General features: G+C 40.8%; 1 protein-coding gene across 2 annotated transcripts; it reads left to right on the top strand.

Annotated features, from left to right (window-relative positions):
• Positions 1-380: 380 nt before the first annotated feature.
• On the top strand, positions 381-26,808 carry LOC109573380 (myosin-2). Of its 2 annotated transcripts, none has more exons than XM_019980554.2 (40): positions 381-468; positions 691-733; positions 2,180-2,403; positions 2,492-2,635; positions 4,172-4,328; positions 5,082-5,109; positions 5,193-5,307; positions 5,395-5,487; positions 5,890-5,953; positions 6,071-6,169; positions 6,588-6,691; positions 7,671-7,809; positions 8,176-8,294; positions 8,383-8,532; positions 10,161-10,331; positions 10,457-10,766; positions 11,226-11,299; positions 12,133-12,220; positions 12,309-12,426; positions 13,037-13,160; positions 13,249-13,385; positions 14,836-15,091; positions 17,698-17,940; positions 18,056-18,232; positions 18,313-18,458; positions 18,542-18,632; positions 18,719-19,108; positions 20,207-20,333; positions 21,010-21,128; positions 21,262-21,458; positions 22,164-22,347; positions 22,429-22,594; positions 22,694-22,818; positions 22,985-23,293; positions 23,380-23,583; positions 24,118-24,243; positions 24,333-24,503; positions 24,587-24,691; positions 24,811-24,906; positions 26,524-26,808. In XM_019980554.2, exons 3-40 carry the CDS (start codon positions 2,200-2,202, stop codon positions 26,674-26,676), a joined length of 5,823 nt encoding a protein of 1,940 aa, XP_019836113.1. In that variant the 5' UTR covers positions 381-468; positions 691-733; positions 2,180-2,199; the 3' UTR covers positions 26,677-26,808. The 2 variants fall into 2 exon arrangements, with proteins under 2 accessions (XP_019836113.1, XP_019836112.1); XM_019980553.2 differs by having other exon boundaries at positions 457-546.
• Positions 26,809-27,262: the final 454 nt, after the last annotated feature.

The raw sequence follows: 27,262 nt of genomic DNA, 5'->3' as shown, positions 1-27,262 counted from the left end.
TTACAGGGCTGGAAGGAAAGGATCAACAGGTGAAAATTAACCCTCGCAAAATTAAAATAAATATTTGTATTTTATTTCTACCATTTAATCTGTCAAATATGAAAAGTGATGCAACAAGCCCGAAAGGCATGCCCAGCAAGGCCAGGAGGAATTTAAGAGAGAAGCCAGGTATTCTGGATGCCTGGCCACTGCCTGTATCCACCAGCATGAACCTTCCTTTCAGATCATCTTCTCAAATTATCCATAAGAGATTTATCCACATACTCAATAAGAAAAATATTTCTAATTATATCCAACCATTCTTAACATGAATGACAATTATGCGGGGACACAAGATTGCCAAGACTTTTTTGCCAAACAATTCCTTTTGACTTAAGAAAGAAGAGGCAGCTGCATTGTTTCCATAGCTATCCATATAAAAGAGCCCTTGGAATGAGGCTGACTCGTCCTGCTTTAAAAAGCTCCAAGGTAAGTGGGAACAAGGACCAGACTCTCAAGAGGGACGCTAGCCGCACCACCCCGTGTCGGCTGCAGCTGCTGCCTAGGGTACTGCTCCTTCTGCATGTTTTACATCCATGGCTTTGGTTGCCCTCTGTTAACAACAGCCAGTGTTGTAGCAAATGGAGTTTTTGGTTTGCTTTGTTTTCTTTTTGGTTAATTAATCAAGTGCTTTTCCTTTTTCTTTTATAGAACCGTCTCACTTCCAGGCTGCGTCTTCTCACTTGGTAACAAGGTAAGATTTGGACTAACCAGTCCCTGGAGAAGGCAAGAGCCTCTGGGATGGATGTGTGTCACTTAGCAACCTTTGAGAAAGTGCTTGTCTCAGTAAATACCTAACAACTGTATTTCAGGAAAGATGCAGGAGAGGGAGAAGGGGACGGAGAGCTTGCCTTTTAGAACAAGGCACATAGTCTTAGGACTCTGGCACTGGTGGGATGACATTTTAGCAAGGAAAAGTTTGTGAAAAGAATATCATTTCCGTAGGGGAAAAAAACATCTGCACTAAGATTCCCTGGTTAAAAATCTCAACTTTGTAAAAATGTGTCCTGCTTTTAGAATTCATTTAGCAAACACGATATCTAACAAGTAAGAAAAGAAGAACCTAGGAAAGCGGGCTGCTTTTACTTCTGTGAAGAGTTTTAAAAAGTCACCTTACCCAATGCTAGGTGTTATATGAAACCAGAACACTGAAATTTTTGTTACATAAATAATGAAGGTATTAGTCTGCCCACTACTACACACTGCATTTCTAAAGAGAGAGGCTGGTGGGTAGATGATTAAAGTGAGTTTCAAGTAACTCGATCACTTAATGACTGAAGTAGCATCCTCTGCCAAGCCTTTCATTCTACTGATGTCGCCGGTGATCTGCAGACAACACTGAATGGAACAGCCTGAGCCTGTGCCTTCGGAAGGAGATGTGGAACAGGAAAGTGAGCCTTCAGTGCAGAAGAATGAGGATAATGTTTGCTTTTATCCTCAATTAGTTTAACTGGGTTAAGCTGATTAACTGGATTTAATATGCAAAGAAATTATGCTAGAGAAATTCTACTAAGCACCTAACTCAAAAAAAAAAAAAGATAAACAAAATTATAACGTGACCTCCTGCCAAATCCACTGAACATGAGCACTTCTGGCTGAACACCTAAAGGAGGAAATAAAGTTCTCATATTATATGGCAAAAAATGGAATTCTCTTACATTATAATAAATGACATTTTCTATCTTAGTCATAGCCTGAACTTGTTCAAATTGCTTTCTTACTCAAATTTTAACTTTCTCTCAAACTGTCTTCACGCTGTCTCATGGGCTGTGGATACAAAAGGCAACATTGTGATCCCTAAAGACGGAGATGCTGAGGCACAGAGGATCAAGGGCAACCCAAGGTCACAAGCTCCTTAGCAGCTTGTGAGGCTACCCCTCAGCTCTCTTATTAGAACATCAGTCTTGAAGGATGAAAGAAGGTAGCCCCGAGTCCACTGCTGGGTGCACAGTGACCCCAGATGCCTTTGAGTCCTGGTGATTTCTTATGATTATGTTTGCTTCAATAACTACAGCATGGAGTACAGTGCATCTGCCTGGTGAAATTTCCAACTGGGCCCATGAAATATCATCAAGGTAGAGATTTATGCGTATAGATGACAATTCAGAATCTCTAGTAAGAAATGCTTCATCGCCTTTAGGACCTCTGAGTTCAGCAGCCATGAGTTCGGACCAGGAAATGGCCATCTTTGGGGAGGCTGCTCCTTACCTCCGAAAGTCTGAAAAGGAGCGCATTGAAGCCCAGAATAAGCCTTTTGATGCCAAGACATCTGTCTTTGTGGCCGAGCCCAAGGAATCTTTTGTCAAAGGGACTATCCAGAGCAGAGAAGGTGGGAAAGTGACAGTGAAGACCGAAGGAGGAGCGGTGAGTAGTCCAGGAGCTGGCCACATGCTACTGATTATTTTGTTTGGCCACTTGGTTGACATAAGCAGTTATCCTTCCTGTTTACCAGACTCTGACAGTGAAAGAGGATCAAGTCTTCCCCATGAATCCTCCCAAATTCGACAAGATCGAGGACATGGCCATGATGACCCACTTGCACGAGCCTGCTGTGCTGTACAACCTCAAAGAGCGTTATGCAGCCTGGATGATCTACGTGAGTGCTCCCAAAACCCCAAAGTGGTTTTGACCACTAGACCCTGTCAGCTCACTGTACTACAAATGGGTCACAGACAGTGATTCACTGCACTTTCACTAGTAATGTAACTAACTAAGAGGTTCACGATTGCTACTGTAAGGCCCAGCCCAACAGCTGGCACATAATCTTTTGTCTTCCCAGGCAAAGCCACTGTCCACATGGACTGGGTTTGCCACAGATCCCCTGAACAAACACGGTAGCAGCTACTGTTTACATCTCAACCACATGCCTGCGTCTCCCCTCATCCCCATTCCTGCTGCAGAATCATCCAGAGGAAAAACATAAACTTATGTTTCAACACTTAAAAGTAATGTTTTTAAAGACCAATTTTCAATCCCCCCAAATAACAGCAATTTGTATCTCTGTGTTCTGGTCCCTTCTGAGTGGAGCACTTCCTTGATGGAATCTTGCCAACTTCCCCAGGCAGAGTTCAACCTTGTGTCCTGGTGTTTCTGCCCTGCAATAATGCTGACAATGTTTTTTCAGCATGAATCATTTACATGTCCATCTCCTACACAGACTGGGAGTTCCTCAAGGAACAGTATCATATGTTCAAAGAAAAATAACGTTTATATTTCATTCTTAGGGCCTTGCAGAGACTTTTCACATAACACAAACTCAGTAATACTAATTGAATTTACTACGTTAGGTGGACATTTCTGTACAGTTTTGTGGTTGCTGCTTTGGCCCCACCACACAGCTTACAAGACCTTAGTTCCCTGACCAGGGATTGAACTCATGCCCCCTGCATTGGGAATTCAAAGACCTAACCATGGGACCATCAGGGAATTCTCATCATTTCTGAATGCTGTAGTCACTGCTGCTATTCAGCTGGACAACACCTAAACAGGTGTGCCTGTGATTAGTGTCAGAATCCATTCTGTTTGGTTGGCAGTTACCCTAGACCAGATGTCAAAAATATTGGAAATCCAGCTGTTGTAATCGTAATGTATTCCCATCATTCTGTGTTCTGTTTCTTCACAATTCAGGAGTGGTTTACAAATATTTCCCCAGTATTGCTGCATACCTTCATGTTTGCCTTTTTAAATGTCTGAATCATACTATCTTAAGAAGATTTTTCCATAGTTCACCTACCTATTTCATACTGTTGAGTACTTAGGTACCATAAATTCATTTTCCTAGATCATAAATTCATTTTCATGAATTTGAACTATCTTAAATATACTCCTATTTTCTAAACTATGGTAAAAATGTATTAAACATTTTTTAAAAAACCCACAATTTTGGATCTCCTACTGTGTGAAAATCACTGTGACAAATCCCAAGAGGAATAAGAATCTAAACTGTATGCCTCACCCTCAAGATTTTGCTATCTTGTTGAACCTTTCAACTAGTTTCCATGCTGATACCTTGAAGATGTGTAGACCACTTACTTAGAGTGTTCTTTTTCTGTTAAAATTCATTAAATAACTGAGCTGTGCAAATAACAGGAAAGGTGTCTGGTTAGTTATTCTTTGTTATTCGCTTGCATAGACCTACTCGGGCCTCTTCTGCGTCACCGTCAACCCCTACAAGTGGCTGCCGGTGTACAACCCTGAGGTGGTGACGGCCTACCGAGGCAAAAAGCGCCAGGAGGCCCCGCCCCACATCTTCTCCATCTCTGACAACGCCTATCAGTTCATGCTGACTGGTGAGTTGGATGTTTCCACGTGCATCTTTTTAGGAGATGAGACTCTAGGAGAGAGAGACTAACCACAGGAGAAAGAGACTCTACTCATCTCAACACACTCTTTGAGGTGGTCCTCTAAATGCCATTGCCCTTTTCCCAGAACCAACCAAAACATACTCCAGAGTATAAGGTGTATCTGGAATTAGAGCGGTCATACTATGAATCTTCCTGGAATGCTGTCTCAGCTAGACCATTCTAAGGCACAATGGCACCTTGGGGAAAGGACTGAGAGATTTCCTCTTCAGAGAGAGCAGAACATCAACATGAGCCTTTAGTTTTCCCTGAAAATACGACTAAGGCTATGTTTACTTCCAAAGCTACCACCTTTACTATACTGACTCCTTCTCCCACACTAAAAATATCTCTAATGCCTTTTTTCCCCATTACTTTTTGTACTTACAATAAACATGCTACTAACTTGTCATCTAAATCCACCTGAAAACCCAAGTCCACTTGGTGTACATTTAGTGTGGAGTATAAAAAGAGAAAGCCTGCTGCTTCCTGGCAGTGTTCTGTTTCAGCAGTGGTCTGTAAGCTGATGCAATGGGGGAAGCCTCAGGGAGCAGGAGAGAGGGGAGCTGGAAAAGATGCTGGGCCTGGGGACCACCAACCCTCAGGATGCTGAAAAATACTAGCTTCATACCATTTTATTAATTTACCATTTACAAATATATTTAAAGACGGTATTGACTGCCTATAATTTCTCTTTTATAGACCGAGAGAATCAGTCAATCCTGATCACGTAAGTAGACTTGATGCTTTGTTTTCACGACTGCTATAGCTGCTGGCTTCGGGACCTCTACTGACTTGGTTTTTATTCAACAGCGGAGAATCCGGGGCAGGAAAGACTGTGAACACAAAACGTGTCATCCAGTACTTTGCAACAATTGCAGTCACTGGGGAGAAGAAGAAGGAGGAAATAACTTCAGGCAAAATACAGGTGGGTCTGATGGACATGTCAGAATCATGACGGAAAGGGTGCTCAAGAAGCCCCACGTGTGAGCACTGCTGTTGTGTTTCTCTGCAGGGGACTCTGGAGGATCAGATCATCAGTGCCAATCCACTGCTTGAGGCCTTTGGCAACGCCAAGACCGTGAGGAATGACAACTCCTCTCGCTTTGTAAGTCTCTTGGACATTACCATGGACACTACTCACTGGTCAAGATTTATGGGATGTTTGTGAATACATTCTCTGAGTCTTTTTCATTCCCATTATACCAGGGTTCTTTCCTTTTCCTCTAAGCACGTAATAATATGGATCCAAGCCTTGTCCAAAAAGAAATGTGACCCTATATCTGAGTTCTTATCTTTCATTACCTACAATTATTCACAGATTTTTAAATTAAAATTGTTTTATCTACAAAATAGGAGATACAGCTTTTTTTTTAAACCTGATACCAATAGTGTCTGAATTGATTTACTATTAAAACTTTAGCACTTAGTGCTAATGTTAGTGTTTTGAGTTTCTCAAAGATTTGATATGATTCAGAAACGAAGTAGTAATATTAACTTTTCCTTCAAGGGTAAATTCATTAGAATCCACTTTGGCACTACAGGAAAACTGGCCTCTGCTGATATTGAAACATGTAAGTGCCTGGATAGTCTTTACCACCATTTCTATTTCTTATGACCTACAACACTGAACAGAAATAAAATTTGCATTTCATATGAATTTTTCTTGTTTGTTATTAATTTCTTTTCAGATCTGTTAGAGAAGTCTAGAGTTACTTTCCAGCTTAAGGCTGAAAGGAGCTATCATATTTTTTACCAGATCACATCAAACAGGAAACCAGAACTAATTGGTAAGAAATGTCATCCTTTCTTTACAAAATTTATCTCACCTACACCTATCGATGCCTGGTCAACTTGGTATTCCATGGTGGAATTTTGTTAACTGTATACATTATCTTTATTTTGAAAATCGCTTTGTAAGTTTGATAGAAACTTATGTGTGCTCTTCATAAAAATTCAAAAGGAAAAACTGAAAACACCTCCAAATCTTATCACTATGAAACAACCACTATGAACACTTGGATGAAATCTTTAAATACATACAGTAACTAGGATCAGAGTTACATGCTCTTCCATCATCTACCTTTTTTACTGATCAATAATATATCCTGGCTTTTTCCATTCTAGTGCCTTAGAATTTGTCTCATAATCTCTCATTTTAATGAAGAGGATATTTCTGCTTACTTTTGCTTTCTTCCATTTACTTAGAGATGCTTCTGATTACCACCAACCCATATGACTACCCATTCATCAGTCAAGGGGAGATCAGTGTGGCCAGTATTGATGATCAGGAAGAACTGATAGCCACAGATGTAAGTAAAACACAAGAAAATTAGAATGATTATTTTGGACGGAGTGATGGTCCCTCTAGATAAACATTCAGTTTCCAGTAGAAATCACAAAACTTCAAAGATGGGCATGACCTGGAGTCAACTGAAAAGACTGGCATGTGCTCCTACATCTCACTTCCTCTTAATAGTCTTAATGATCTATCCTTTCTGAATTTCCCTAAACCATTTTTTTAAATCTGTGTGTGTGTGCTCAGTTGCTCAGTCGTTCCAACACTTTTGCGACCCCACAGACTGTAGCCTGCCAGGTTCCTCTCTCCATGGGATTATCCTGGCAAGAATACTGGAGCGGGTTGCCATTTCCTCCTCCAGGGGATCTTCCCAATCCAGCGATAAAACCTATGGGTCCTGCATTGGCAAGTGGGTTCTCTATTGCTGAGCCACCTGGGAAGCCTCGTAACAGTAATAAGTGCTCTTTTATTGGAGCACCCAATAAAAGAGCACCCCCCCCACCCCTCCAGTTCCCTGCTATGGTTGCTTATTTTTCCTTTTCTTGTCTATCAGTCATTTTGAAACTGGCAATTTGATTCAAGTTAAACAATTTTCCTTTGAATCCAGAAAATAAGTTAAATGCAGAGTCATTATTCTCCCATTCTATATTTCCACTTACTCTAAGAATTTAGAAACAATCATTTGGATGACTTTATGTTATCTTACAAGAATCTGTTCCACCTCTCAAAACAACAAGTTAAATAACTATCCACGTTCTCTATTTTAAATCTACTTTTGGCATCTTTAGAAGGTATGCACCTGTGATTCCCATGCTCTGTGCTGGCCTCTGACTGACCAGCTCCCTAGGTCTCGAATCTAAGGAGTTCCTTGCTCTGCAGCAGTACTGGTAGTTTCCTCGGTTTGACCAAAAAATCAGGAATCCAAATGTGAAGTATTGATAGTATGCATGTGGATCCTAACTTGACAGTTATTCTACTGGTTGTATTGGCAGAGTGCTATTGATATTTTGGGCTTTACTAATGAAGAGAAGGTCTCCATCTACAAGCTCACGGGGGCTGTGATGCATTATGGGAACCTGAAATTCAAGCAAAAGCAGCGTGAGGAGCAAGCAGAGCCAGATGGCACTGAAGGTACCAACCCAGTCACCTGCCTGACTTCACGTCTGCTTGAAAATGATGTTCTTAACTTGCTACCCTTGAGCTCTCCCGAGAAGACAAATTCATTTCCAAGAATTGCATTTGAAAGTAGACCTAGATAGGATACATGTGGCATGGGTATTAGACACATGTTGCTACAATCTCTAAGTTCTTTGGGGAACACTACCCATAATAAAGGTCTTGAACTTATTGGGGGGTGAGTGGAGAAGGTAAGAATACTCAAAAGATATTCTTAAAACACTGCACAAAATGCCTGTAGCTTATTATTTTTGTTTTGTTTTTTTTAAGGAAGTGGACTGCTGTGGGCAATAACATCATTCTATCCTTTCTTCCTTTCAGTGGCTGACAAGGCTGCCTACCTCCAGAGTCTGAACTCTGCTGACCTACTCAAAGCCCTTTGCTACCCCAGGGTCAAGGTTGGCAATGAGTATGTCACCAAAGGCCAGACTGTAGAGCAGGTAGGTACATAATTCAAATTCACCACCAAGGATGCAGGCATTTTACAGTCCTCTGTTAACCTCAAGAAATACTCCTTTCTTTTTCAAGGTAACCAATGCAGTGGGTGCTCTGGCCAAAGCCGTCTATGAGAAGATGTTCCTGTGGATGGTCGCCCGCATCAACCAGCAGCTGGACACCAAGCAGCCCAGGCAGTACTTCATCGGGGTCTTGGACATCGCTGGCTTTGAGATCTTTGATGTGAGTTGGTAATCAGTTCATAAGGGGTTTTTACAATAAAGCAACGGATACTTAGTAAGAAGAAATTTGTGAATATTACAACCTTTTATTACCACTGTCACAAAGTTATGCTAAAATTTAAAAGAGAGTGAATGGGTAGCTACTAAATATTTATTGTAGTGGCAATTCCACTACTATGAGAAATAATCCACTTAATGAGGATGCTTTAACTCTAAAGGGATCTAAAGGGAGTCAGGAATTAGGTTGGTGTAATGAGAAGTCTAAAAATCCCACAATGCAAAGTGAAGTTAATATAAAACATCAAAATAAATCTGTGCAATGTATAATATGCTCTCAATATATGGTAGAGAAACCACTCAGAAACATATAGGCAGATGATAAGAGCTGAGAAAGTATCAGTAGTTTAGAAACAGCATTAATAAACTCAATGCAAGGAACTCTTAATTCTCAATGTGATATGGGGTAAAAATTCGAGTTTGATTATAAAATACATTTTTTCTTCCTTATAATTTTAAAGAAGCTTATTTTCTTCTAATTATAGACACAACACTTAGGCATGGCAGAAATCATTGAAAATCAAAGAAAAGAATTCCAGACTGATTCCACTATATGTGAAAGTCACTCTGAAAAGTCACTTTTCACGAGTGAAAGTCACTCGTGTCTGACTCTTTGCAACCTCATGGACTACAGTCCATGGAATTCTCCAGTCCAGAATAGTGGAGTGGGTAGCCTTTCCCTTCTCCAGGGATTTTTCCCAACCCAGAGATCGAACCCAGGACTCCCACATTGTAGGCAGATTCTTTACCAGCTGAGCTACCGGGGATTCCACTATATATATCCACTTAATGTCAACATTTTGGCTTTTCTTTTCCAAAAAAATATGAGTGTGTGTTAACATATTGTACATGATATTAGATACTTGATTTTTTTAAATCTCACATTAAAAAATAAAGGTGGTGATTATTGCTCCCTCGCAATGTTGACTATGACTGCTTCCACACAACAGAGAGAACATTCCAGTCAGCTTCTAATAGGTTGCAAATTAGCTGCTAAGTGAGTCAATAGACGGAGAAGGCAATGGCACCCCACTCCAGTACTCTTGCCTGGAAAATCCCAAGGACGGAGGAGCCTGTTAGGCTGCAATTCATGGGGTCGCTAAGAGTCGGACATGACTGAGCGACTTCACTTTATTTTTTCACTTTCATGCATTGGAGAAGGAAATGGCAACCCACTCCAGTGTTCTTGCCTGGAGAATCCTAGGGATGGTGGAGCCTGGTGGGCTGCCGTCTATGGGGTCGCACAGAGTCGCACATGACTGAAGGGACTTAGCAGCAGCAGCAGCAGAGTCAATAGAAAATGCAAAAGATAAAGGAAATAAGTACAGAATGATTAAGCAGGAACTCAGAAAAACACCTGAGTCAATTTAAGCAAGTACAAGAAAAAAGAATTACTAATGATTTAAGATTTTGGATAAAATGACCGCAGAGAAACAGTAGATTTCATAGGTCCCCAAGGATTTTGGTATCTATAATCTAAAGGCTATTCAATATGCACTTTTGAATTAAAAAGTCCTATATTTTAAAATGCCCAATATGCAGAGAGAAAAGTAAACCCATCTGTTTATTTAGTTCAACAGCTTGGAGCAGCTGTGCATCAACTTCACCAATGAGAAACTGCAACAGTTTTTCAACCACCACATGTTCGTGCTGGAGCAGGAGGAGTACAAAAGAGAAGGCATCGAGTGGACGTTCATTGACTTTGGGATGGACCTGGCTGCCTGCATCGAGCTCATTGAGAAGGTCTGTTTCAAGTTTCAGAAACTATGTTTTATGATGACTAAATTATTCATACATCTTGTTTAAGCCTATAGACAGAGAAAAATGCTTACATAGAGTTGTAACATTGTGTTGTGGGCTGCTTCCAGCCTATGGGCATCTTCTCCATCCTCGAAGAGGAGTGCATGTTCCCCAAGGCCACAGACATGTCCTTCAAGAACAAGCTGTATGACCAGCACCTGGGCAAGTCTGCCAATTTCCAGAAGCCCAAGGTGGTCAAGGGCAAACCTGAGGCCCATTTTGCCCTGATCCACTATGCGGGTGTCGTGGACTACAACATTACTGGCTGGCTGGAGAAGAACAAGGACCCCCTGAACGATACTGTGGTTGGGCTGTACCAGAAGTCTGCGTTGAAAACTCTAGCTTTCCTTTTCTCTGGGACTCCAACTGGTGACTCAGGTAATGCTCAAAAAAATCCCAATGTTTTCTCTTGATATTACAAAACATGGTGTTAGACTGAAGCTAGTGATATCCCAGCCCAGGACGAAGTGTTGTGGCCAAATCCACTGTGCCTCCAAGTTCTGAGGAAGCAGGCTGCATCATGACATTCACTCCAGCACTGATGAAGGCCCTGCTGCCAAGAGCCAGAAAGGAACTTTCAACATCTTAAGCAATGAAAAGGCTTGGCTTCTATCATTCTCTCCTGCTTCTTCCTCCATATCTGCTGCTTACTGAGTGTCACTGAGAAATGGATATGAACTTAATTGACATATAAGATTCATTAAGGCTCAAACAGACAGGCCAACTGCATTGAAAAAAATGCTCCATCTGAACACAGAAATCAACAAATGGGCAGCATATAGCCCTGTCAATTTAAAATTATATCTGAATGACATCTTTTCCGATTTTTTTCTCCAGAGGCAAGTGGTGGAACTAAGAAAGGTGGTAAGAAGAAGGGCTCTTCTTTCCAGACGGTGTCTGCACTTTTCAGGGTAAGGAGGAAATTGTTTTGGACACTCTCTTGTTACTTTGTGAATTTGTTTTTAAAAGCACAAGTCATTTAGGACAGGATTAACCTTAGCTAATGATTTCTGTTAATCGAGTTTTGGAGAGAAGAGCTTTAAATTACTTGGAAATTATTAGGTCATCTTTTGTGCTAAGCCAAATAGTAAAAAATATTTTATATGTTATAAAACGTAGTGCTCTGCTATTCATAATCTAATTGAGTTGTGGAAATAAGCAATGGTACATACCCAAAAAGACTAAGTCCTCAGTAGCTCTAATGAACATCTGACAGCTAGTCTTTAAGGAACCTAATATGGTATCCTTGCTCTTAATCTAGTCAATTCTCAATTGTAGCTGGTAGGTTCCCCTTACAGATAATCTTTATGCCCCCAAAGCTGACAGAGTTGAAAAGGGGAAGCTATATTTATGAGAAGTAGACCAAATGCAGTGCAGGCATGTTTCCTTACTGGAGAACCATAGAGTTTAGCAGAAGAAAGGGTGACCATCTAGGATGGGAAGCCAATGGCTTTGTGAAGGCTTGTGGGTGGCCAGGGGCCAGGGCTGAGAGGACGATAGTGCTTGGATACTGAAAAGATTCAGCTGTCAAGACTGCTTTATGTGTGTAACTCCTGCAAACTCGAGTGGAACAAGAGGTACTAAGAAGGAAACTGCCTCTCAGGAGAAGCTTACCAAGGTGCTATCTTAAGTGAAAATGGTCCACAAGGGTCATTCAACTCAGATGGACACTGATTTTATAGACATTGCCAAGCTTTCATAAGCATGTCTAAAACTCAGATAACAGGGTTTCCTGATTTTACAGGAAAATCTGAACAAACTGATGACCAACCTCAGGAGTACCCATCCTCACTTTGTGCGGTGCATCATCCCCAATGAAACGAAGACCCCTGGTAAGACATTCCAGAGATGAAGAACAAAGCATGACTGCCATCCCTCCCTTTAATAAAACTCTGCAATGACATGAACATGTATTTGTAGGGGCCATGGAGCACGAGCTGGTCCTGCACCAGCTGAGGTGTAATGGCGTGCTGGAGGGCATCCGCATCTGCAGGAAGGGCTTCCCCAGCAGAATCCTGTATGCGGACTTCAAACAGAGGTCAGCCTCTCCTAATTATGGGGTGTCCTGGAGTTTTAGTGCAAGCAAAGCAATTTAGTAAAAAACATGCCTCTATTTGTTATTTTTAATTTGCCACAAAAAGTGTAAAAAGTTATAAGCCTCAAAGCACCTTTAAAATAAAGATACACCACCTGGTGGGTACTCTGTGGACTTTTCACTGGATATACCATGCTCCTAGCTTAGCTCACGGATGTCCACTGTAACTTCAATAATTAGGGAACATCATTTCTGAGTGCTTAATATATTGGGGTTATTTCATTTAATCCTTCCAAAACCACAGTAGAGATTAAGCACTACCAATAGCAAATGCATTTATTGGTCATCTACACATTAATGTGAACCAGATTATAGAATCCTTTCCTGAGAACAGGGTCTGATGAGGCAGAATGGAAAGTTGCAACTGCGTAGAAAGGTAAAATGGAATAAAAAGACAGCAGATAACTAGATTGACCATCTACGTATACAATGTCCTTCTTGTGAAGAAAATAATTGTTTTAAAGCTCTGAGTTTTAAAAATCAATCATTTATGTTAGCTACTTCTAGTCTCATCAATAAACCAAGTTTTAGAAAACTATATTTACTTTATCAGATACAAGGTATTAAATGCAAGTGCGATCCCTGAAGGACAATACATCGACAGCAAGAAGGCTTCTGAGAAGCTCCTTGCATCCATTGACATCGACCACACCCAGTATAAATTTGGTCACACCAAGGTAATGGTCTCTAAGGCCCACCTGGCACTGTGTCTGTCCCTTTGGAGTCTGTGTAAAGTTTCTGATCTGCAACTCTGGCCATACACAGGTCTTTTTCAAAGCTGGTCTTCTGGGGCTCCTAGAGGAGATGCGAGATGAAAAGCTAGCCCAGCTGATGACCCGAACCCAGGCCAGGTGCAGAGGGTTCTTGGCAAGAGTGGAGTACCAGAAGATGGTGGAGAGGAGGTATACAAATATATTGCTTATTTAGTCATACTTTCCTTCTTCAGAAACACATTTGAGGTGGCTTACAATTAAGACTCAGATATCACAAGTCTACCAGAGTAAGAGGGATGAATAAGAGTCTGATGCCAAACTGGAGATACACATATACCAAAGTACTTAAGGTAGCAATCACCATGGAATAAACTGAATGCTCGGGTAAAAAAGAAAAAGTAAGAAAATTAAAAAGAGAGAGAAGCATAATAAAAAAGAGAGAGAGAGATGTGTCAGTCTCATCTAACGAGAAAACATACCACTGAGCAAGCAGAGGCAAAATGTTGCCCCAGCATTTGGTTCTAACATGAATTTACTGGGTCGATAATTAAATAAGATATTGAACTGCAGAGCACACATTTATTTTCAACAGCAGTTTTACATGAAATACAGAAACAACTTCTTTGTCTGATCACTTATATTATTGAATTATTATGATTTAAAGTATTAAGGGCAAAATTGGTGAAAGAACTTTTTCAATAAGTTAATACAATTTCACCAAGGTATCTTACTTTTTAGTGATCTACTCTGATGCAGTGACAGTGCTCTAAGGCTACAGGTCAGGTGTCTCAAACTGTAGGACACATATGAATAGGATCCACAGAGAGAAATGTATTTTACACTGATCCCTGTATATGCATGCATACCTGTGTGTGTAAATACATAATTTACATGAAACAGATTTTCTATCACCTGTAGTTCTGCTAATATTTTCTACTATATTCTATTTCATTAAAAATAAGTTTGGTATAACCCCCCTATACACACACACACACACATACACACACACACATATATATATACACTTGGGCAATTGACTATATATGAAGGCAATTTTTAAGAATAATTATATTAAAACAAATGTGATGATATTAAAGAATAGAATGCAAAAATCATACAACATTAAAATATAAAACCAGAGATTTTTCAAAGAAACTGAGTTTTTAATGAGTCTCTTTATCCTGCGCCTCACACCTGGCAGGGGTCTGGTTCCCCCTTCGCTGCTCTCAGCGGTGTTCACATAGGAAAGTTTGCAAAGCACTGAAGCAGAGCAGTACTTCTCAAAGGGTGGTCCTTGGACCTGTATCATCAGCATCTCTTACAAACTTGTTAAAAATGCACAATTTTGGCCCCACCTCATATCTGCTGAATCTGAATCTCTAGGGAAATAGCCCAGGAATCAGTATTTTAACAAGGTCTTAGCTGATTCTTATGCACACCAAAGTTTGAGAAGCACCAACGAAGAGAAATAAATGACTGATGAGTCCTTGACCACCATCCCCAAATACAATTTATTTCATTTGTGTTTTTGAAAGTGGTGAGGAACATGGTGGAAGGCAGAACCTCCAACTCTCATCACCAAGATTTCATCTCATTGCATCATCCACACAGCATCTAATTTGCATTGGTTAAATTTCAGGGAGTCCATCTTCTGCATCCAGTACAACATCCGAGCCTTCATGAATGTCAAGCACTGGCCCTGGATGAAACTGTTCTTCAGGATCAAGCCCCTGCTGAAGAGTGCAGAGACGGAGAAGGAGATGGCCACCATGAAGGAAGAGTTCCAGAAAACCAAGGATGAACTGGCCAAGTCAGAGGCCAAAAGGAAGGAACTGGAGGAAAAAATGGTGACTCTCTTGAAAGAGAAAAATGACCTACAGCTCCAGGTTCAATCTGTGAGTACCCTCTGTGCTGAATGCACCATGTCAGTGACTTCAATTGCACCATTTTCTTGACTTCACAAACACCTTGGATTTACAAATGGCCTTTTCTTGAAAAAGAATATTTCCAATTGCTTTTTTCAGTATTTCACTTAACTTTCAACATTCCTATGAAGAAGGCAAGAACTACTTCCAAATTGCAAATGGGAAATTGAAGAATTTATTTAACAATGTCACAAATTTAACAGCCATGAAGGAAGCAATTTAAAGGCAAGCCCTCAAATCTCAGTCATTTTTCTGAGAAAATGACTGCTTTAATGCTTCAACCCAGCCTTAAAAGTGGAGCCCTATTTTCTGAATACACATGTATAAGATTGCATTTAAACTCAAAAAAGACAGTCATTCTTATTTCTCTCTGGATCTCTTTTTCCCAACCCCCAGGATTTAGCCCAACAAATTGACTTGCAGTTATTTGAACTGAACTACCAGGGTAAAAGGCAGAGCTAGTGAACCCTGTGATTCTTCCTTTGATACAGATCCCGAGTTCTTAAGGTCTCTCCTCTGTTTATTGATTCAAGAAGAAGCTGAAATCAAAGTGGGACAGGCTTGGCATCAACATTCTGGCCAATTACAATCTCCCATTTCCTTAGTCCAAGTCAAGCAAGCCCAACAATGTCATGAAGAAATCCATAAAAAGGATAGCTTTCTTAAAATTTTTAAGCTATTTTCAACTTTTCCTATTGACAAATTAACTTATATGAGTTACATTTTCCTTAAAGCACAGTATCACAGCCTCTTCATTTTAACCTCTCTTCATAGGTATTATCGTTAGTCAGTGAGTAAATATGTACTAAGCGTATCACTTGAAAGCAAAGGAACCCTGAAAAGTCCCCATTATCATTCATTCAAGCATTTTAAAAACTTAAGATATAAACAAACACTGAGAAGTTAAAGAAATTCCCCAGATCAGAGTAATCTAATAAGTCAGTGGCTGAACTGATTTTTATGAGTCCTTTAGTCATTTATAAAAACCTTATTGAGTTATATAGTTTCTCAAAATTACAAGTTCTGACATACTCTAAAATTCCTTTTGAGACTAATTCTTAAAATGGAAAAGGAAACCTTGGACAATTATAGAACTGTTATGGCCTATCAGCCTGGTAGGCTGCAGTCCATGGGGTCGCTAAGAATCAGACACGACTGAGCGACTTCACTTTCACTTTTCACTTTCATGCGTTGGAGAAGGAAATGGCAACCCACTCCAGTGTTCTTGCCTGGAAAATCCCAGGGACGGTGGAGCCTGGTGGGCTGCCGTCTATGGGGTCGTACAGAGTCGGACACGACTGAAGCGACTTAGCAGCAGCAGCAGCAGCCCAAATACAAAGGGGGAGAACAGCGTGGAGAAAGTGATTTGTTTTCTCTACAACTTCCTTGAACTTCTAGATGTTTATGGATCTTAAATCACAGTGTGTACAGCTGATAACGGATAGTACTCTACATCAGTTTTTACTGAATTATTGTTTGTTATTGATCTCTAAAATGAGACTTGCTCTTTCCAATCCATCTCCATAGTCAGTGCGCATCATATAACGTTCGGGTTGCTGCATCAGCACTTAACTTGCTCTACCTGCCCCCAATTCTCTCCCTCCATCCAGCCTGCTCATTGCTATGCCTGAACCAATCATTTTACAACTGCTTTCATCAACTCTGAAATGTAATTTATGAGACTGTCTTTGATTTGAAGTGAACTGAATTGGTTTGGTATAATTTACTCATCACAAAATCATATATTTTTTCCTGCTGATTAAGATTGGTCTCTTCTGTCAAGTTGGGGTGGTATAATAACTCCTTCCTTTAGATTACAGAAGGGAAAAGAGCTGTTTTGCTGTCCCCATTCCCTTCAAAGCTATCCTGAAGTCTCTTCTCTTGTCCCTAGAGAATCACTTAGCTACTGTCCTATATTACCATGCTCACCACCTGCCTGTGTGCAGCACACTTTCTTCTTTTATGTATCCAAAGACTGATATGGAGGCTCACTGATGAATGTATCTATCAATTTCTCTCTCTTTTCCATCCACCCCCAACTCTCTTAAGTAGAAACATATGTTGCTAGGAATTTGATTACTTAATGCCTCAATTAGAATTTAAAGTATCATAACCAGGATCATCCTCCAAGACTACAAAGGGAAATAATTTGCTAGTAGTGGCTACATCTGGAAACTTCTGAATGCTTTCCCTTCTCCTGATCCTTCCCCCAATAAGTTCATTTCTACAAAACCAAGTCCTATCCATCTCTCAAAGCCCAACTCAAATGCCACTTCATTCATTAAATCATATCTGAAACAACTTCTCTGATCTTTTATGTCACTAATTGCTTTCTGAATTAATCGTAGCTTGTTGGGGTTAAGCTTTCTAACCTACTGTAGAATATACTCTTCTAAATGAACAGGACAATACCTGATACATTTTGTTTTTCCCAAAATGTGGAGCATCTGGCAATCACACATGACAAGTGGTTCATAAAAGTTTAATCCAAAGAATTAATGGGGGAGATTTATACCATTATCATTGTATAATACTTCATTCTTACTTCCCAATTTTGATTTTGCTTTCAACTCAAGGAAGCTGAAGGCTTGGCTGATGCAGAGGAAAGATGTGACCAGCTGATCAAAACCAAAATCCAGCTGGAGGCTAAGATCAAGGAGGTGACTGAGAGAGCAGAGGATGAGGAAGAGATCAATGCTGAGCTGACGGCCAAGAAGAGGAAACTGGAGGACGAATGTTCGGAACTAAAGAAAGACATAGACGACCTTGAGCTGACACTGGCCAAGGTTGAGAAGGAGAAACATGCCACAGAAAATAAGGTATGAAACATACAAGGAAAGTTTATGTTTTTATCATTACTAGGCAATACAAGCAAAAAACGGAAGCCACCAAAATGTAACATGTAATGAATGCAAAGTGTTTTTACTTCCTAAGGTGAAAAACCTCACAGAAGAGATGGCAGGTCTGGATGAAACCATCGCCAAGCTGACCAAGGAGAAAAAGGCCCTCCAGGAGGCCCACCAGCAGACCCTGGATGACCTGCAGGCAGAAGAGGACAAAGTCAACACTCTGACCAAAGCTAAAACCAAGCTAGAGCAGCAAGTGGATGACGTAAGTCTAGGATTGTCAAGGAAATTTTCTTTGAAAGGAAGCTAAGCAATTCTTTTTGACTCAGCATTATTTGTATTTAGCTTGAGGGGTCCTTGGAGCAAGAAAAGAAACTTCGCATGGACCTAGAGAGAGCCAAGAGGAAACTTGAAGGTGATCTCAAGTTGGCCCAAGAGTCCATAATGGACATTGAAAATGAAAAACAACAACTTGATGAAAAGCTCAAAAAGTAAGTATGAAAGAATTGTTTATGGACTTGCTTCCAATGTTGACTATGGACTCAACTGTTATCCTTTACTACTTTTCAAAAAGGAAAGAGTTTGAAATCAGCAATTTGCAAAGCAAGATTGAAGATGAACAAGCACTTGGCATTCAACTGCAGAAGAAGATCAAAGAGTTGCAGGTAAGTTCATATTTCTATCAGTCTGGCTCAAAGAGCCATAGTTATGAGCATAAAGGAGCTCACAGTGAGCTTCTCCCCACCTCCAGGCCCGCATCGAGGAGCTGGAGGAGGAGATCGAGGCCGAGCGGGCCTCCCGCGCCAAGGCAGAGAAGCAGCGCTCAGACCTCTCCCGGGAACTGGAGGAGATCAGCGAGCGGCTGGAAGAAGCCGGCGGGGCCACTTCTGCCCAGATTGAGATGAACAAGAAGCGGGAGGCCGAGTTCCAGAAGATGCGCAGGGACCTGGAGGAGGCCACCCTGCAGCACGAGGCCACGGCGGCCGCTCTTCGCAAGAAGCACGCGGACAGTGTGGCTGAGCTGGGGGAGCAGATTGACAACCTGCAGAGGGTCAAGCAGAAGCTGGAGAAGGAGAAGAGCGAGATGAAGATGGAGATCGACGACCTTGCTAGCAATGTGGAAACGATCTCTAAAGCCAAGGTACTGCCGAGTCTGAGAAATTGTTATTAACAGCAATGACCCATTATGTGCACAGTCTGCATAGGGCCTTTACACACAGGTGATTTGTTCTTTGCAGTAATCCAGGAGGTAAACAAGAAAGATACCAGTATTATATTATTTCCACTCAATCATAGGAAGAAACTAAAATTCAAAGAAGCTGAGCATATTAACCCCACCACACTATTAACATAGGACAACATCTGCAGCGAACCAGGCTGTCCGTGTTCTCTAGCACTCCAACTGGGGAACACAGGTCTCCAAAATTCTCAACTATCCAACATGCAGTTTCACTGTACATAAGTAGGCAGTGAAGTATTTATAAATGCTTTTTGAAAATATGTCACTACATTTTTCACAAAATCTTTAGTACATGATCTTTCATTTTTTTATCACAGGCAGACCTCAGAGATATTGCAGGTTTGGTTCCAGACCACCACAATGAAGCAAATATCAAAATAAAGCAAGCCACTCAAATTCCCTGGTTTCCCAAGGCGTATAAAAATGATGTTTACACTATAATGTAGTCTATTAAGTGTGCAACAGCATTATGCCTAAAAAAAAATGCATCCCTTCATTTAAAAATGCTTTCTTGCTTAAAAAAAAAAATGCTAACCATCATCTGAACCATCAATGAGTCACAGTGCCAACATCAAAGATCACAGATCACTGAAACAAATATAATAATGAAGAAAAGCTTGAATACTGTGAGAATTACCAAAATGTGATACAGAGACATGAAGTGGGCCAATGCTATTGGAAAAATAGTGCTGATAGACTTACTGGATACAGGGTTGCCCAAACCCTAAATTTGTTTTTTAAAAAAAGTGATATCTGGGAAGAGCGATAATACAAGGAATGCCTGGAATAATGAATGAAGCTTCACAATTAGCTTTTTAAAACTCCCAATGTGTGTCTTCACCTTAGGACAGCAATCATATTATACAAGATAAAGAAAAAATTCCTATATATTACATACAAGATAATTTACTTTATATGTCAAAATAAATCTTTTTCTATTTTAGAAGAAATGGTAGCTGTCAATGTCTGCACTTGCTTCTTCCACTTTTCCTCTCACAGGGAAACCTAGAGAAGATGTGCCGAACTCTGGAGGACCAAGTGAACGAGCTGAAATCCAAGGAGGAGGAGCAGCAGCGGCTGATCAATGACCTGACAACCCAGAGGGGACGCTTGCAGACTGAATCTGGTAACTCTCTCCTCCTCCATGAGGCCTAAAAGTGGAGATGATGTGGTCTAAAACAACTGATATGTGAGAGCCTAATAAAAGCAACTGAGAACATGTGATTCACCGGACAGTTCAGACTCTCCCCCACGTACAAGGTTACTTAGGGACGATGCTGAGGTGAAGACTTCCATAGGACTGGGCCAAGCTCTGCTCCACAAAGGCCTTGAGGATTTGGCCACATAGAAGGGATGCCTGGGGCCAAGGGTTTTTCCATCATGGGTCCAGGGCTTCTGTTTTAGATCGTGCTTCCTTTTAGCTAAACCAGAATGAACCAAATTCCTGCATAGGGCAATGGATAACCCAGTCTCTCAAAAGTCTTATGAAACAGGGCCAATGTGGAATTAAAAAGTTTAACTCCCTTCTTTGACAGTTATTAACAGGTTTTGTACAATAATGTAACCCGAAAGAATCAGTTATGGAGAGGACAAAGAGAAGTTAAGCTGCATTTATTCATTTAGGTTATTTTCACCATAAAAATCAGAAAATTGACATCAAGCATGATGATGTCAATAGAGAATTCAACCACCCGAGCACTCAACTGAAAAGGGGGTGTTGAGATTTTCAACTTATTTCTCATACAGTCTTGCAAAACCTTTTCTTCGCTTTAACAAGTGGTGCCATATCATTTGCCTATCAGGTGAATTTTCACGTCAGCTAGATGAGAAAGAAGCTCTGGTGTCTCAGTTGTCAAGGGGCAAACAAGCATTTACTCAACAGATTGAGGAATTAAAGAGGCAACTTGAAGAGGAGATAAAGGTAACTAGATAAGACTCATTTCCCCCTACCCTGACCCTAATTGGAGTCCATTATACCAACTTTTACAGGGTTTTGAAGCTTAAGAATTAAACACTAAGTATTCAGTGAAATGAACATATAACTCTCTTCGCAGGCCAAGAATGCCCTGGCCCATGGCCTGCAGTCAGCCCGTCATGACTGTGACCTGCTGCGTGAACAGTATGAGGAGGAGCAGGAATCCAAGGCCGAGCTGCAGAGGGCGCTGTCCAAGGCCAACACCGAGGTGGCCCAGTGGAGGACCAAGTATGAGACAGACGCCATCCAGCGCACGGAGGAGCTGGAGGAGGCCAAGTATGTGCTCAGATATAAGAGAATGTGCAGAGAATGTTGAACATTGAATCTCAGAAACAGAACCTTTGAGGATTCAGTGAATTAACTCACAAACATTCATTAATTAGCTCCTATCTGCCAGGCATTATCAGCCCCTGAGAACAGGATATGAATAAAGCAAACACCATCACTGACCTCTGAGCCTAAAATCTAGTTAAAAAGAATAACTCACACAGATAATCAGCCTTATTGCTGGCTGTCAGGCACACCAAGCTCATTGATGCTTCAGGAATTTGTTAGCCCCTCTTGTGTCTGGAACAACCTCCCCCCGCCAGATCTCCCTCTGGCTCTCTCTGACTTCTTTTAGATCTTGACTCAAACATTACCTCCTCAGAAAGGACTTCCCTGAATATCTAAGAATAGCTGCCCACTCCTTACTCCATTTTATCTTCCTTCACTGCACTTTACATCTGCAATAAGTCGCTATGCATTTTCTGACTTGCTTATTGTTTATCTCTCTCTTCTTTGGAAGCTTCATGAGGCAGGGATCTTTTCTGTCCTATTCGCTGCAGTGTACTCAGCATCTGGTTCATAAAAGGAGCTCATCAATATTTTTTTGAATGAAGGAGATTTTTAATATGAAGTTCCCCACACTTTTCAGCACGGTAACAGTTCATAATTCTCGGTTTGGTTTCCCTCTCTCTACAACCATGTGTAATCTTCAAGGAAGAAACTGGCCCAGCGTCTGCAGGCTGCTGAGGAACACGTGGAAGCTGTGAACGCCAAATGCGCCTCCCTTGAGAAGACCAAGCAGAGGCTCCAGAATGAGGTTGAGGACCTCATGCTCGATGTGGAGAGGACAAACGCTGCCTGCGCAGCCCTGGACAAAAAGCAAAGGAACTTTGACAAGGTAACTTCTGCACAGCCTCCGGCCTCCACCACTGTTCTCTGTCCTTTCCAGCCAGGTAACCTCTTTTGGTGTGTGTTTCAGATCCTGGCAGAATGGAAACAGAAGTATGAGGAAACCCACGCCGAGCTCGAGGCAGCTCAGAAGGAGGCCCGCTCTCTGGGTACCGAGCTGTTCAAGATGAAGAATGCCTACGAGGAGTCCTTGGATCAGCTAGAAACTTTGAAACGAGAGAACAAAAACTTGCAGCGTGAGTCCCTTTCACTTTGAATAGTTTTCATGCCTTGGAGGTACCTTTCTCTTCTGTTTTCTGTCTGATCAAGTCTCTTCCCGTCTTTCACCCAAACAGAGGAGATCTCTGACCTCACGGAGCAGATCGCAGAAGGAGGGAAACGTATGCATGAACTGGAGAAAATAAAGAAGCAAGTGGAACAAGAAAAGTCTGAAATTCAGGCTGCTTTAGAGGAGGCAGAGGTATGAGTCAAAAATGTACATTGTAAACAAATTCAGAAAAGAATTAGGACTAGCCACATACACTGAACAGAGGAATAAATGGCACAAAATTAGCGGAAGGAAAGGTGTGCAGAAAAGCTGCTAAATGTGTCCATTCCTGCTAACGTCATCCCTTGCTGTTGTTAAGGCATCTCTTGAACACGAAGAGGGCAAGATCCTGCGTATCCAGCTGGAGCTGAACCAAGTCAAGTCTGAAATTGACAGGAAAATTGCTGAAAAGGATGAGGAAATTGACCAGCTGAAGAGGAACCACATTAGAGTCGTGGAGTCCATGCAGACCATGCTGGATGCTGAAATCAGGAGCAGGAATGACGCCATCAGGCTCAAGAAGAAGATGGAAGGAGACCTCAATGAAATGGAGATCCAGTTGAACCATGCCAACCGCATGGCTGCTGAGGCCCTGAAGAACTACAGGAACACTCAAGCCATCCTCAAGGTAAATGGGTTCAGGAGATGGTCCCAGTACAGGTGGGTGACTGCAGCCCTGAGAACAAGGTGTCTCAATGATCGTTCATTCCACAGGATACCCAGATCCACCTGGATGATGCTCTGCGGGGCCAGGAGGACTTGAAGGAGCAGCTGGCCATGGTGGAGCGCAGAGCCAACCTGCTGCAGGCTGAGATCGAGGAGCTGAGGGCCACCCTGGAGCAGACAGAGAGGAGCAGGAAGATCGCAGAGCAGGAGCTCCTGGATGCCAGTGAGCGCGTCCAGCTCCTGCACACCCAGGTAAGATTCAGCACAAAGAATTCACCTTCAGTAAATGCCTATGACCCAGAAAAGATAAACTTGAATTTTTTATATAACAGTCAGGTTTTATACTTCTACCAAATTTTCACTGCATTATTGAGAAATCTTTCGCTATTTCATCTTGCATGTATTATTAGTGATTAACTTCTTAAAATATTCTAAAACTTGCCATATTCTTTTGTGTTAGTATCTTTATTGACCCTGGCTATCAATATTGACATTTTTATTGTGGTAAAAGAAATACTTGAACATGTTATAATTTTATCCTTGTGAGTAGTTTCACTGGTAAACGGCAGTTTAAAATTATAGAGATATTTGGTCTAATTATAAGAAATGTACAAAGATGCTAAATATTCTATAACATTTCTATTTTAATTAATTGTACTACATAACAGAATAATATTCAAGAGCATTTGACTTCCAAATTTTTATCTGAAATTTTTATCAAACAGTGGCCACCACTACGTACTTTGGTAACATGATTAAAAGAGCATATAACTTACTTTCAAACAGAACACCAGCCTGATCAACACCAAGAAGAAGCTAGAGACAGACATCACGCAAATCCAGGGAGAGATGGAGGACATTCTCCAGGAAGCTCGCAACGCAGAAGAGAAAGCCAAGAAGGCCATCACTGATGTGAGCAGAGGGCCACACCGGGTCGTCAAGCTAGAATCTTGATGGGCTGTCTCACCTTCCTCAACTAGCTTTATTTTACTGCTAATTAGGCAGCCATGATGGCTGAGGAGCTGAAGAAGGAGCAGGACACCAGCGCCCACCTGGAGCGGATGAAGAAGAACATGGAGCAGACGGTGAAGGACCTGCAGAACCGTCTGGATGAGGCTGAGCAGCTGGCCCTGAAGGGCGGGAAGAAGCAAATCCAGAAACTGGAGGCCAGGGTGGGTCTCCCAGTATCTATCTATTTCCATTTATTCCCAGTGCCTTAGTGGATCAAAGTTCTTAAGCGCCTACTCCTTTGCAGGTGCGTGAGCTGGAAGGAGAGGTAGAGAGTGAGCAGAAGCGCAATGTGGAAGCTGTCAAGGGTCTGCGCAAACACGAGAGGAGAGTGAAGGAACTCACCTACCAGGTGCAGCAACAGTTTCTATCAGCTAAGCACTCCTTGTATATATAGGAAATGCTCCCATGTCATGACACAACAGTAGTGTGCTTTTGAACTAAGACTCTGTGGTTTGTATCATCTTTCAGACGGAAGAAGATCGGAAAAATATTCTCAGACTTCAGGACTTGGTAGATAAACTTCAGGCGAAAGTGAAATCTTACAAGAGACAAGCTGAGGAGGCTGTAAGTATTCTTAAGACAAAGGGAAGAAAGTCCTCTGTTAAGAAAAACTCATAAGTACTTAGATTTACTATTTAACTGTAGTAAATAAGCTGTCTGCATTATAGAAGACTGAGTACTTCTTAAAAATATTTGTACTTTTTTTTAATTTTTAAAGTTGACCTTCTATCCACAAAGAAACCTCAAAAAAATCTCAAAGCAGAAATAATACATTCTCTAGCCCTAGTGTGATAAAGTTGTAAAGTGATGAGAAAATATCAAGAAAAATTTCCAAGTATTTAAATGTTAAAAAACTGACTTTCCTAAAAAATTTTTGGATTAACTTGAAATAAAAACACAATTACTGAATAGTTTTTAACTGTAAATAAAATTTCATGGAAGATGAGACTTTTATAAACCTTGAATGTAGTCTGAGCTGTCCTTGAAGGACAATTCATTTCTTTATATGCTTTCATTATGAATCAAAAATAAAAATAAATGAAGAAACTGACAGTCCAATCAAGAAGTTAAAAATAATAGTAAAATAATGAAGAGGTACTGTTAAAGGTAATATAGAAATGAATGAATGAGTATATCCTATTTCCAACAGCTAATCTCAGTAATATCTTGGGAATTAATAAAAATAAATATATAATCAAATAAAAAGTGAGTGAAAGTAAAAACTCACAACATTACAAATGAGAAAGGGGACAAACCATATCAGGAAGAAGATTATTTTTTTAAATGCAAAATATGTAACTATCAAGGTGGTTGAAATCTTAAATAAGAGAATATAAATTATTAAATTGGCTGAATAAGTTACTTCAGAATTCCTTCTGCAAATGAACTCATTCCAGATAAGTCTTTCAAATTTTGAAGGAACAGATAATCCCTGAGCTATGTAAGCCACTTCAGAGCATGGGAAAAGATGAAAAGCTTTCCAAATCATTTTAAGAAGCTCGCATAACCCTCATACCAAAACCTGTCCAAAAGAGAACAGGGGTGGGGAAAGACACTAAAGGCAGTTTTATTCATGAGTATAGTTGTAGTGAAGATAAATTACTAGGTCACTGAAACCCGTACTTTATTAAGTAAATTGTCCATCAGTGATTAAATATATTTAATTCCTACAAACTAAGGATTACTTAATATTAAGGAGTCTGTCAACAGAATCATTACATACAAAGTAGGAGGGAAAAAGTGATTGCTTTGAAATGTGCCAAAATAACATATGATAAAATCCAACATTTATTTCCACTTAAAGAAGCGATTAAGAAATGCATCCTTAGTGATGAAGAATATCTAACTCAAGCGAACAGTCGTCATCTTCCAGCAAGCATTAACAAGCATGATTTTATCCTTGCCTTCTTTCCTGCTTTTATATTATTTCTTGCTTTACTTGTGGTACATATTTGTTACCCTGTTTTGGTTGCAAAAGTAGAGCTGCAATTCTTTATGAAGCATAAAGCCCCAGATAAATCTTAATTTCAATGATAAGCAAAGTCCAGGAGGTGGTAGGATAATAATGTCTCCTGTTGAGTATTCTAACTTTGTAGATGCCAAGTCCTTTCTTTCCTTAGGCCTACAGAGTCTATGAAGATGCTCAGTATGCATTCCTTACAATTCCATTTTTATTCTCAGGAGGAACAATCCAATACAAATCTATCTAAATTCCGCAAGCTCCAGCATGAGCTGGAGGAAGCCGAGGAAAGGGCTGATATTGCTGAATCCCAGGTCAACAAGCTGCGGGTGAAGAGCCGGGAGGTTCACACAAAAATCATCAGTGAAGAGTGATCGTGTCCTGATGCTATGGGATGACTGAAGAGAGGCACAAAATGTGAAGTCTTTGGTCATTTCTCTCTGTAATTATCATCTATCCTACTCTACTGCAAAGGAAATAAAGAGCATAGGGCACTGTATAAGCAATACCCTTAGACTGGTCTTTTCTTTCTCTCCTGAAGCAAAGTCAAAACTGAAATAATCATAGAATATAAACAATCCTATTTGATCTGCCACTAAGAAGTAATTATGCACTTGCTTTTATTTTAGGTCTATAGTCATACTTTGGGGCTTCCCTGGTGGCTCAGCAGTAAAGAATATGCCTGCAATGCAGGAGATGCGGGTTTGATCCCTGAGTTGGGAAGATCCCCTGGAGAAGGAAATGGCAAACCACTCCAGTATTCATGCCTGGAGAATCCCATGGACAGAGGAGCCTGGCAAGCTACAGTCCATGGGGTCGCAAAGAGTCAGACACGACTGAAGCAACTTAGGGGGAATAGTCATACTTTAAGACCATAATGTTGTCACTGATCAAGGAAGCCTGTTCTGATGAACAGAAATATGGAAATTACTTTTATTTCTTCCTAATCTTTCCTTGAAA

Source organism: Bos indicus, chromosome 19, assembly GCF_029378745.1.
Source record: "Bos indicus isolate NIAB-ARS_2022 breed Sahiwal x Tharparkar chromosome 19, NIAB-ARS_B.indTharparkar_mat_pri_1.0, whole genome shotgun sequence".
NCBI lineage: Eukaryota > Metazoa > Chordata > Mammalia > Artiodactyla > Bovidae > Bos > Bos indicus.
This window is presented reverse-complemented; position numbering and strand designations above follow the sequence as displayed.

Bases quoted from the DNA above. Each gene is read 5' to 3' on its own strand.
- LOC109573380 (XM_019980554.2), top strand. From the start codon at position 2,200: ATGAGTTCGGACCAGGAAATGGCCATCTTTGGGGAGGCTGCTCCTTAC. The intron at 13,386-14,835 runs GTATACAAATAT...GTTAAATTTCAG, and splicing joins CAGAAGATGGTGGAGAGGAG to GGAGTCCATCTTCTGCATCC. The intron at 18,633-18,718 runs GTAAGTTCATAT...CCCCACCTCCAG, and splicing joins AGAAGATCAAAGAGTTGCAG to GCCCGCATCGAGGAGCTGGA.